The sequence below is a fragment of the Oncorhynchus tshawytscha genome, linkage group LG08 (genome assembly GCF_018296145.1).
Source record: "Oncorhynchus tshawytscha isolate Ot180627B linkage group LG08, Otsh_v2.0, whole genome shotgun sequence".
Taxonomy (NCBI): Eukaryota; Metazoa; Chordata; class Actinopteri; order Salmoniformes; family Salmonidae; genus Oncorhynchus; species Oncorhynchus tshawytscha.
Window position 1 is genome coordinate 9,009,212 of NC_056436.1, and position 12,930 is coordinate 9,022,141.

Sequence of the window (12,930 nt, forward strand, 5' to 3'; positions counted from 1 at the left end):
ATCAAATTTTATTTGTCACATACACATGGTTAGCAGATGTTAATGCGAGTGTAGCGAAATGCTTGTGCTTCTAGTTCCGACAATGCAGTAATAACGAACAAGTAATCTAACTAACAATTCCAAAAAAAACTACTGTCTTATACACAGTGTAAGGGGATAAAGAATATGTACATAAGGATATATGAATGAGTGATGGTACAGAGCAGCATAGGCAAGATACAGTAGATGATATCGAGTACAGTATATACATATGAGATGAGTATGTAAACCAAGTGGCAGAGTTAAAGTCGCTAGTGATACATGTATTACATAAGGATGCAGTCGATGATATAGAGTACAGTATCTACGTATGCATATGAGATGAATAATGTAGGGTAAGTAACATTATATAAGGTAGCATTGTTTAAAGTGGCTAGTGATATATTTACATCATTTCCCATCAATTCCCATGATTAAAGTGGCTGGAGTAGAGTCAGTGTCATTGACAGTGTGTTGGCAGTAGCCACTCAATGTTAGTGGTGGCTGTTTAACAGTCTGATGGCCTTGAGATAGAAGCTGTTTTTCAGTCTCTCGGTCCCAGCTAAGCAAATTGGAGTGGGTCAAGGGTGTCAGGTAGGGTGGAGGTGATATGGTCCTTGACTAGTCTCTCAAAGCACTTCATGATGACGGATGTGAGTGCTACGGGGCGGTAGTCGTTTAGCTCAGTTACCTTAGCTTTCTTGGGAACAGGAACAATGGTGGCCCTCTTGAAGCATGTGGGAACAGCAGACTGGTATAGGGATTGGTTGAATATGTCCGTAAACACACCGGCCAGCTGGTCTGCGCATGCTCTGAGGGCGCGGCTGGGGATGCCGTCTGGGCCTGCAGCCTTGCGAGGGTTAACACGTTTAAATGTCTTACTCACTTCGGCTGCAGTGAAGGAGAGACCGCATGTTTTCGTTGCAGGCCGTGTCAGTGGCACTGTATTGTCCTCAAAGCGGGCAAAAGCGGGCAAAAGTTATTTAGTCTGCCTGGGAGCAAGCCATCCTGGTCCGTGACTGGGCTGGGTTTCTTCCTGTAGTCCGTGATTGACTGTAGACCCTGCCACATGCCTCTTGTGTCTGAGCCGTTGAATTGAGATTCTACTTTGTCTCTGTACTGGCGCTTAGCTTGTTTGATAGCCTTGCGGAGGGAATAGCTGCACTGTTTGTATTCAGTCATGTTACCAGACACCTTGCCCTGATTAAAAGCAGTGGTTCGCGCCTTCAGTTCCACACGAATGCTGCCATCAATCCACGGTTTCTGGTTAGGGAATGTTTTAATCGTTGCTATGGGAACGACATCTTCAACGCACGTTCTAATGAACTCGCACACCGAATCAGCGTATTCGTCAATGTTGTTGTCTGACGCAATACGAAACATCTCCCAGTCCACGTGATGGAAGCAGTCTTGGAGTGTGGAGTCAGCTTGGTCGGACCAGCGTTGGACAGACCTCAGCGTGGGAGCTTCTTGTTTTAGTTTCTGTCTGTAGGCAGGGATCAACAAAATGGAGTCGTGGTCAGCTTTTCCGAAAGGAGGGCGGGGCAGGGCCTTATATGCGTCGCGGAAGTTAGAATAGCAGTGATCCAAGGTTTTTCCAGCCCTGGTTGCGCAATCGATATGCTGATAAAATTTAGGGAGTCTTGTTTTCAGATTAGCCTTGTTAAAATCCCCAGCTACAATGAATGCAGCCTCCGGATAAATCGTTTCCAGTTTGCAGAGAGTTAAATGAAGTTCGTTCAGAGCCATCGATGTGTCTGCTTGGGGGGGGATATATACGGCTGTGATTATAATCGAAGAGAATTCTCTTGGTAGGTAATGCGGTCTACATTTGATTGTGAGGAATTCTAAATCCGGTGAACAGAAGGATTTGAGTTCCTGTATGTTTCTTTCATCACACCATGTCACGTTGGCCATAAGGCATACGCCCCCGCCCCTCTTCTTACCAGAAAGATGTTCGTTTCTGTCGGCGCGATGCGTGGAGAAACCCGCTGGCTGCACCGCTTCGGATTGCGTCTCTCCAGTTAGCCATGTTTCCGTGAAGCAGAGAAAGTTACAGTCTCTGATGTCCCTCTGGAATGCTACCCTTGCTCGGATTTCATCAACCTTGTTGTCAAGAGACTGGACATTGGCAAGAAGAATGCTAGGGAGTGGTGCACGATGTGCCCATCTCCGGAGTCTGACCATAAGACCGCTTCGTTTCCCTCTTTTTCTGAGTCGATTTTTTGGGTCGCTGCATGGGAACCATTCCGTGGCACTGGTTGTAAGGCAGAACACAGGATCCGCATCGCGAAAAACATATTCTTGGTCGTACTGATGGTGAGTTGACGCTGATCTTATATTCAGTAGTTCTTCTCGGCTGTATGTAATGAAACCTAAGATGACCTGGGGTACTAGTGTAAGAAATAACACGTAAAAAAACAAAAAACTGCATAGTTTCCTAGGAACACGAAGCGAGGCGGCCATCTCTGTCGGCGCCGGAAGTAGGACTTGCAACCTTTCGATTACTAGTCCAATGCTCTAACCACTGCCGCCCCGTATAATACATTACGACCTCTCTCTTGCATTTCAAAGATGGTACAAAAACAATTGAAAAAAGTAGTTTTTTCTTTGTTTTATCTATTACCAGATCTAATGTGTTATATTCTCCTACATTCCTTTCACATTTCCACAAACTTCAAAGTGTTTCCTTTCAAACGGGATCAAGAAAATACAGGCTTCAGGGCCTGAGCTACAGGCAGTTAGATTTGGGTATGTAATTTTAGGTAATTTTGTTTTTAAAGGGCCGATCCTTAAGAGGATTTAATTGACTATATAGAAGTCTGGCTCGGGGGTAGAAGTGTCTCGGTGCCTGTTGATCCAAGAGCCAATACTTCGGTACCTTTTGCCGGACAGTAGCAGAGTGACCGGTATATGGCTTGTGTGGCTGGAGTCTGACATTTTTCCAGGCTCTTCCCTGACATAGAGATCCTGGATGGCAGGGAGCTTAGTCCCAGTGATGTACTGGGCTGTCTGCATCACCCTTTATAGCGCTTTGCATTCAAGGGCGGTGCAATTGCCATACCAAGCGGTGATGCAGCCAGTCAAGATGCTCTCGATGGTGCAGGTTGTGGAACTTAATGAGGATCTGGGGACCCATGCTAATTATTTTCAGCCTTTTTGGGGGGGAAAGAGGCACTGCCGTGCCCTCTTCATGACTGTGCTGGTGTATAGTGTGTGGACCATGTTAAGTCCTTAGTGATGTGGATGCCAAGGAGCTTGAAGCTCTCGGCCCGCTCCACAACAGCCCTGTTGATGTGGATGGGGGTGTGCTCTCCTCTCTTTCTCCTATAGTCTACGATCAGCTCCTTGGTCTTTGTGACGTTGAGGGAGAGGTTGTTGTCCTGGCACCACACTGCTAAGTCCACCATCGATGATGGTGTTGGAGTTGTGCGCAGCCATGCGCATCGTGGGTTAACAGGGAGCACAGGATGTTGAGGGTCAGTGTGGCGTTGTTGCCTACCCTCACCACCTTAGGCCGATCCGTCAGGAAGTCCAGGATCCAGTTGCAGAGTGAGAGATTCAGTCCCAGGGTCCATAGGTAGGTGATGAGCTTGGAGGGGACTATGGTGTTGAATACCAAGCTTCCATTCCTCCTTTCACAAGCGGATTTATGGCTGATTTAAACCCTGTTACAGTCAACTCTGTTACTTTATTTGGCACGTAATAGGTTTTTCTTTAACCTCTTGAGATGGTAAAATGTTTTTTTTTTAATGAAGCTGAACATGTGCTCTTTATGACCGAATGTTAAAATGAGTTACACTTCTCAAGAGGCACCGAATCGGTGGAACGACCCTACATTCAATTCCCAAGCAAATCAAAGTGAGCTATGTACCATATAGTTAATACACATTTAGTATGGGCTTGTGTGTTATTGTAGTGATAGGGCAGTGTTTCCCAGCTGCAGTCCTCCAGTACGCCAACAGCACACATTGTTTTGTTGTAGATCCGGACAAAATGACCTGATTCAGGTCATTGAGGACTGGATGATTAATTGATATGTTGAATCAGTTGTGCTTTGTCCGGGGCTGGAGTTGAGAAACACTGAGTCTGGGAGCCAGGACTTTCTAGACGGTTTGGGGTGCAGTAAGCGGAGTCTGGTCACTAGGGCTTTTTATCCTGTTTGGGGTGCAGTAAGCCGAGTCTGGGAGCAAGGCCTTTCTAGCCTGTTTGGGGTGCAGTAAGCCGAGTCTGGGAGCAAGGCCTTTCTAGCCTGTTTGGGGTGCAGTAAGCCGAGTCTGGGAGCAAGGCCTTTCTAGCCTGTTTGGGGTGCAGTAAGCAGAGTCTGGTCACTAGGGCTTTTATCCTGTTTGGGGTGCAGTAAGCCGAGTCTGGGAGCAAGGCCTTTCTAGCCTGTTTGGGGTGCAGTAAGCGGAGTCTGGTCACTAGGGCTTTTTATCCTGTTTGGGGTGCAGTAAGCCGAGTCTGGGAGCAAGGCCTTTCTAGCCTGTTTGGGGTGCAGTAAGCCGAGTCTGGGAGCAAGGCCTTTCTAGCCTGTTTGAACTCTTTGTTATAACAGAATGTCAACTCCTACTGATGACGGGGGAACTCCTACTGATGACGGGGGAACTCCTACTGATGACGGGGGAACTCCTACTGATGACGGGGGAACTCCTACTGATGACGGGGGAACTCCTACTGATGACGGGGGAACTCCTACTGATGACGGGGGAACTCCTACTGATGACGGGGGAACCCCTACAGATGACGGGGGAACCCCTACAGATGACGGAGGAACTCCTCCAGTAAGTCATGGCTGGGAGGAAGCCCTACAGTACGTCATGGCTGGGAGGAACTCCTACAGTACGTCATGGCTGGGAGGAACTCCTACAGTACGTCATGGCTGGGAGGAACTCCTACAGTACGTCATGGCTGGGAGGAACTCCTACAGTACGTCATGGCTGGGAGGAACTCCTACAGTACGTCATGGCTGGGAGGAACTCCTACAGTACGTCATGGCTGGGAGGAACTCCTACAGTACGTCATGGCTGGGAGGAAGCCCTACAGTACGTCATGGCTGGGAGGAAGCCCTACAGTACGTCATGGCTGGGAGGAACTCCTACAGTACGTCATGGCTGGGAGGAACTCCTACAGTACGTCATGGCTGGGAGGAACTCCTACAGATGACGGAGGAACCCCTACAGATGACGGAGGAACTCCTCCAGTAAGTCATGGCTGGGAGGAAGCCCTACAGTACGTCATGGCTGGGAGGAACTCCTACCGTCATGGCTGGGAGGAACTCCTACAGTACGTCATGGCTGGGAGGAACTCCTACAGTACGTCATGGCTGGGAGGAACTCCTACAGTACGTCATGGCTGGGAGGAACTCCTACAGTACGTCATGGCTGGGAGGAAGCCCTACAGTACGTCATGGCTGGGAGGAAGCCCTACAGTACGTCATGGCTGGGAGGAACTCCTACAGTACGTCATGGCTGGGAGGAACTCCTACAGTACGTCATGGCTGGGAGGAACTCCTACAGATGACGGAGGAACCCCTACAGATGACGGAGGAACTCCTCCAGTAAGTCATGGCTGGGAGGAAGCCCTACAGTACGTCATGGCTGGGAGGAACTCCTACAGTACGTCATGGCTGGGAGGAACTCCTACAGTACGTCATGGCTGGGAGGAACTCCTACAGTACGTCATGGCTGGGAGGAACTCCTACAGTACGTCATGGCTGGGAGGAACTCCTACAGTACGTCATGGCTGGGAGGAACTCCTACAGTACGTCATGGCTGGGAGGAACTCCTACAGTACGTCATGGCTGGGAGGAACTCCTACAGTACGTCATGGCTGGGAGGAACTCCTACAGTACGTCATGGCTGGGAGGAACTCCTACAGTACGTCATGGCTGGGAGGAACTCCCTTCTCTTCCTTACGCTTCACCACACCCAACTGGCAATAACCTAGACATATCTGTGTGTGTGTGTGTGTGTGTGTGTGTGTGTGTGTGTGCATGCGTGGATGTGTGTGTGCGTGGATGCGTACGTGGGGGTGTGTGTGTGTGGGTGCGTACGTGTGTGGGTGTGTGTGTGCATGTGTGTGTGCGTGCGTGGATGCGTACGTGGGTGTGTGTGCATGCTAGTGAGACCCCTTTCGCTCTCCCTCTCCATCCCTTTCGTAAATTATATAGTTTACTTGCTTTGGCAATGTTAACATATGTTTCCCATGCCAATAAAGCCCTTGAATTGAATTGAAAGGGATGGAGAGGGAGAGAGAAAGGGATAAAGAGAGCGGGAGTGGGGACAGCAAGAGAGGACGTATGTGTGTGTGTGTGTGAGCGTGTCTTTGTGTGCGTGAGTGTGTGCACGTGTGATTCACTGGTTACTAGACACTATGATTCCTCCCTAGAGCTCCTGTAAGCCCCCTCAGTGAGTGGGAGGGGAGATGCTGTTTTCATGGAAAATTTGGATGAGGGAAGGACTGCTCATCTGTGTTACATTTAGTTTCACTCTCAGCAAGTTAGACAGACAGACACACAGACATTCCATAACAACGCCATCACCTACAGAGAGATGAACCTGGAGAAGTGTCCCCTAAGCAAGCTGGTCCTGTGGCTCTGTTCACAAACACACCCTACAGAGCCATCACCTACAGAGAGATGAACCTGGAGAAGAGTCCCCTAAGCAAGCTGGTCCTGTGGCTCTGTTCACAAACACACCCTACAGAGCCATCACCTACAGAGAGATGAACCTGGAGAAGAGTCGCCTAAGCAAGCTGGTCCTGTGGCTCTGTTCACAAACACACCCTACAGAGCCATCACCTACAGAGAGAGGAACCTGGAGAAGAGTCCCCTAAGCAACCTGGTCCTGTGGCTCTGTTCACAAACACACCCTACAGAGCCATCACCTACAGAGAGAGGAACCTGGAGAAGAGTCCCCTAAGCAACCTGGTCCTGTGGCTCTGTTCACAAACACACCCTACAGAGCCATCACCTACAGGGAGAGGAACCTGGAGAAGAGTCCCCTAAGCAACCTGGTCCTGTGGCTCTGTTCACAAACACACCCTACAGAGCCATCACCTACAGGGAGAGGAACCTGGAGAAGAGTCCCCTAAGCAACCTGGGGCTCTGTTCACAAACACACCCTACAGAGCCATCACCTACAGAGAGAGGAACCTGGAGAAGAGTCCCCTAAGCAAGCTGGTCCTGTGGCTCTGTTCACAAACACACCCTACAGAGCCATCACCTACAGAGAGATGAACCTGGAGAAGAGTCCCTAAGCAAGCTGGTCCTGTGGCTCTGTTCACAAACACACCCTACAGAGCCATCACCTACAGAGAGATGAACCTGGAGAAGAGTCCCCTAAGCAAGCTGGTCCTGGGGCTCTGTTCACAAACACACCCTACAGAGCCATCACCTACAGAGAGATGAACCTGGAGAAGAGTCCCCTAAGCAAGCTGGTCCTGTGGCTCTGTTCACAAACACACCCTACAGAGCCATCACCTACAGAGAGATGAACCTGGAGAAGAGTCCCCTAAGCAAGCTGGTCCTGGGGCTCTGTTCACAAACACACCCTACAGAGCCATCACCTACAGAGAGATGAACCTGGAGAAGAGTCCCCTAAGCAAGCTGGTCCTGTGGCTCTGTTCACAAACACACCCTACAGAGCCATCACCTACAGAGAGATGAACCTGGAGAAGAGTCCCCTAAGCAAGGTATTTATTTTTATTAAATTCAATACAAAAACAAAATGTAAACATAGGACAAAACACATCACGACAAGAGATACAACACACCACTACATAAAGAGAGACCTAAGACAACAACATAGCAAGGCAGCAACACAGCATGGTAGCAACACAACATGGTACAAACATTATTGGGAACAGACAACAGCACAAAGGGCAAGAAGGTAGAGAAAACACATCACGCAAAGCAGCCACAACTGTCAGTAAGAGTGTCCATGATTGAGTCTTTGAGTGAAGAGATTGAGATGAATCATGAGAACAGAAAGAAAATTACTAGACACATTGGGGAAAAAACACACAAAAAACAGCTTAACCTCTTGAACCTCTGGGGGCAGTATTTCATTTTTGGATGAAAAACGTTCCCGTTTTAAACAACATATTTTGTCACGAAAAGATGCTCGACTATGCATGCTCGACAGCTTTGGAAAGAAAACACTCTGACGTTTCCAAAACTGCAAAGATATTGTCTGTGAGTACCACAGAACTGATGCTACAGGCGAAACCAAGATGAAATTTCATACAGGAAGTGAGCCAGATTTTGAATGCCTGTAGCATTCCTCCGTCGAAACTATTGCGTAATCTCCAGGTGCGTGCATTTTTCCATTTTGTTCAGAGGAGAAACCAAACTGCCACGAGTGATTTATCATCGAATAGATATGTGAAAAACACCTTGAGGATTGATTCTAAACGACGTTTGCCATGTTTCTGTCGATATTATGGAGTTAATTTGGAAAAAAGTTCGCCGTTGTAATGACTGAATTTTCGTTTTTTTTTCTTAGCCAACGTGATGAACAAAACAGAGCGATTTCTCCTACACAAATAATCTTTTTGGAAAAACTGAACATTTGCTATCTAACTGAGTCTCCTCATTGAAAACATCTGAAGTTCTTCAAAGGTAAATGATTTTATTTGAATGCTTTTCTTGTTTTTGTGAAAATGTTGCCTGCTGAATGCTAGGCTTAATGCTATGCTAGCTATCAATACTCTTACACAAATGCTTGTGTAGCTATGGTTGAAAAGCATTTTTTGAAAATCTGAGATGACAGTGTTGTTAACAAAAGGCTAAGCTTGTGAGCCAATATATTTATTTCATTTCATTTGCGATTTTCATGAATAGTTAACGTTGCGTTATGGTAATGAGCTTGAGGCTATAATTATGCTCCCGGATACGGGATTGCTCGTCGCAACAGGTTAAACTAGAATGCTATTTGGCCCTAAACAGAGAGTACACCGTGCCAGAATACCTGACCACTCTGACTGACCCAAACTTAAGGAAAACTTTGAGTATGTACAGACTCAGTGAGAATAGCCTTCAACGAGCTGTATAGGGCCATTAGCAAACAAGAAAATGCTCATCCAGAGGCGGCGCTCCTAGTGGCCGGGGATTTTAAATCTGAGCATAACCCTATCCGACTGATTCCTGCTTACAAGCAAAAACTAAAGCAGGTAGTACCAGCGACTCGCTCAATACGGAAGTGGTCAGATGACGCAGAGGCTAAGCTACAGGACTGTTTTGCAGCACAGACTGGAATATGTTCCCGGGAGTCTTCCGATGGCATTGAGGAGTACACCACATCAGTCAATGGCTTCATCAATAAGTGCATCGATGACGTCATGCCCTTCGACGAACCATCAAACAGGCAAAGTGTCAATTTTTTTATTTTATTTTACCTTTATTTAACCAGGCAAGTCAGTTAAGAACAAATTCTTATTTTCAATGAGAGCCTAGGAACAGTGGGTTAACTGCCTGTTCAGGGGCAGAATGACAGATTTGTACCTACTTCTGGTTACTAGTCCAACGCTCTAACCACTAGGCTACCCTGCTGCCCCAATATGAGACTAAGATTGAATGCTACAACACAGGGCTTGCAAACTATTACGGACTGCAAAGGGAAGAACAGCCGTGAGCTGCCCAGTGACACGAGCCTACCAGACGAGCTAATTAACTTCTATGCGCACTTTGAGGCAAACACTGAAGCATGCAAGCTCTCCGTAGCCGATGTGAGTAAGACCTTTAAGCAGGTCAACATTCACAAGGCCGCAGGGCCAGATGGATTACCAGGACGTGTGCTCCAAACATGTGCAGACCAACTGGCAAGTGTCTTCACTGACATTTTTAACCTGTCCCTGACCGAGTCTGTAATACCAACAACTTTCAAGCAGACCACTATAGTCCATGTACCCAAGAACACCAAGGTAAGCTTCCTAAAAGACTACTGACCCGTAGCACTCACGTCTGTAGTCATGAAGTGCTTTGAAAGGCTGGTCATGGCTCACATCAACACCATTATCCCAGAAACCCTAGACCCACTCAATTTGCATACCGTCCCAACAGATCATGCAATCTCTAATGAAATCCACACTGCCCTTTCCCACCTGGACAAAAGAAACACCTAAGTGAGAATGCTATTCAGTGACTACAGCTCAACACCATAGTCCCTTCAAAGATCATCACTAAGCTAAGGACCTTGGGACTAAACACCTCCCTCTGCAACTGGATCCTGGACTTCCTGACAGGCCATCCCCTGGTGGTAAGGGTAGGTAATAACACAGTTGCCAAGCTGAGACTGACACAAAATTAAGGAAACTTTGACTATGTACTGACTCAGTGAGCAAAGCCTTGCTATTGAGAAAGATCTGTCTCTCAAGAGAAGACAGGCAATGTGCACAATGCCCACAAAATGAGGTGGAAAGTAAGCTGCATGTCCTAACTTCCTGCCAAATGTATGGCCATAGAGACACATATTTCCATTAGATTCCACAGACCCACAAAGAATTCGAAAACAAATCCAAATGTGATATATATATATATATATATGTGTGTTAAATACCACAGTGTGACATCACAGTAGCAAGATGAGTGACCTGTTGCCACAAGAAAAGGGCAACCAGTGAAGAACAAACACCATTGTAAATAAAAACCTATTTTTACATTCATTTAATTTCCCTTTTGTACTTTAACTATTTGCACATCATTACAACAATGTATATAGACATAAATATGACATTTGAAATGTCTTTAGTCTTTTGGAACTTTTGAGAGTGTAATGTTCACTGTTAATTTTTCATTGTGTCTTTAACTTTTGTTTTAATATAAATGTAACTTGCTATGGCAATGTAAACATGTTTCCCATGACAATAAAGCCCCTTGAATTGAGAGAGAAAGACAGAGGGACAGAAACTACTCCAGCGGACTCTCTTTGGGGTTTATAGTGTAGACAACATGAATTGAGAGAGAAAGACAGAGGGACAGAAACTACTCCAGCGGACTCTCTTTGGGGTTTATAGTGTAGACAACATGAATTGAGAGAGAAAGACAGAGGGACAGAAACTACTCCAGCGGACTCTCTTTGGGGTTTATAGTGTAGACAACATGAATTGAGAGAGAAAGACAGAGGGACAGAAACTACTCCAGCGGACTCTCTTTGGGGTTTATAGTTTAGACAACATGAATTGAGAGAGAAAGACAGAGGGGCAGAGACTACTCCAGCGGACTCTCTTTGGGGTTTATAGTTTAGACAACATGAATTGAGAGAGAAAGACAGAGGGACAGAAACTACTCCAGCGGACTCTCTTTGGGGTTTATAGTTTAGACAACATGAATTGAGAGAGAAAGACAGAGGGGCAGAGACTACTCCAGCGGACTCTCTTTGGGGTTTATAGTGTAGACAACATGAATTGAGAGAGAAAGACAGAGGGACAGAAACTACTCCAGCGGACTCTCTTTGGGGTTTATAGTGTAGACAACATGAATTGAGAGAGAAAGACAGAGGGACAGAAACTACTCCAGCGGACTCTCTTTGGGGTTTATAGTTTAGACAACATGAATTGAGAGAGAAAGACAGAGGGGCAGAGACTACTCCAGCGGACTCTCTTTGGGGTTTATAGTGTAGACAACATGAATTGAGAGAGAAAGACAGAGGGGCAGAGACTACTCCAGCGGACTCTCTTTGGGGTTTATAGTTTAGACAACATGTGAGAGAAAAGAAAGGAGCGCCATAGCAGTAAAACATATAATAGCCCAGTTTATTAGAGAAATAACTATTGTTTGTTTTTTAACACCGATTTCCTTTATCGTGTTACACCTGCACTCCAAATGAGACCCACGCCTGCTCCTTTCACCAAGTTGGGATCCTTCGCTGAGTAATCAGCTTTGACATATTCAATGCATCAGCTTCTCCCAGCTGTTTGGTATACCGTTTGACATCAGAGTGAGTGCGTTGTGTGTTTGTTTAATACCTGTGTCTGCTTGCCGCCCGGACGCCGTTCTGTGGCAGCGCCTGGGTCTGTCCGGAGTAGAGATTATACCGCTGCGGGTACGAAGCACCCCGAATTTCCCCGAACCAAGTCAACACCCACAGGAAAAGAAACATAACTGGTCCCGCCATCCCTCCACACGAAACAACAAATACTAACTTTTAAGTGAAAACTCGTAAATAATCCTCCCGTTTGTTAATTAACTTTTATTCCACACGAATAGCGGAGAAGTAAATTCCGATCAGCCGTGATGCACTGTCCCTCTCCAGAGTCGGGTAAGTCCATACTATCGACCCATAGTTAGGCTATAGCGGGATGTGAGACAGTATCTCCAACCCGTCTTCACCTCAACATCGATACTATAGTCCTCTGATTGATAGCACTGATATTGATTTCAACGATGTCCAAAAGCAGCTGCTATTCACTTTATAATTCTTATAATTGTGCCAAGACACTCCGAGGAGGATCTGTGAGCCTGCTGTTGTTTTTCCCCGACGTTCAAATAAGCTACAGTTTCCGAGAAAAGGTTTACGCTTTTAGTAATTTAGTAAAGTTATTGCGAAGCAAAGAAGGTAGCTGGAGTTTCAAGCGCAGCAGAATTGGAATGACTATGCGCCCCCTGCCCAAGTTCCCCTTCTCTCTCCTTCTTCCCTCCCTCCTTTACTGCGTTGCCCGACCCCTCCCTAGGCTACATATCCAGCACTTACGCACATTTTGCACAGATCTAGGACCAGCTTAAACTCCCCAAATTCAGGTCAGCGGAAACTCTACATTGACATTAGATCAGTGCCTGGGAACAACTTGGGCTAATTCAACTCCCGAATGAGAACATCGTCTATATTTACTGTCACTTATCTGACCGCAGCACCGGTATACAAGTATCTGCTCTTGGACAAACGGATGAGTGTTCTTGAAAAATAACTAAGG

General features: G+C 46.7%; 1 protein-coding gene across 2 annotated transcripts in view; it reads right to left on the reverse strand.

The window, feature by feature from the left end:
* The window catches only part of LOC112255809 (EMILIN-1), a 92,343-nt gene extending 79,698 nt beyond the window's left edge, over positions 1-12,645 (reverse strand). Inside the window, exon 1 of one of the 2 annotated variants that reach the window (XM_042325183.1) lies at positions 11,986-12,645. In XM_042325183.1, coding sequence (XP_042181117.1) covers positions 11,986-12,134 — 149 coding nt within the window. In that variant the 5' untranslated portion in view covers positions 12,135-12,645. The remainder of the gene's footprint in view (positions 1-11,985) is intronic. The other variant, XM_042325184.1, reaches the window with a different exon arrangement.
* Between the last annotated feature and the right edge of the window lie 285 nt (positions 12,646-12,930).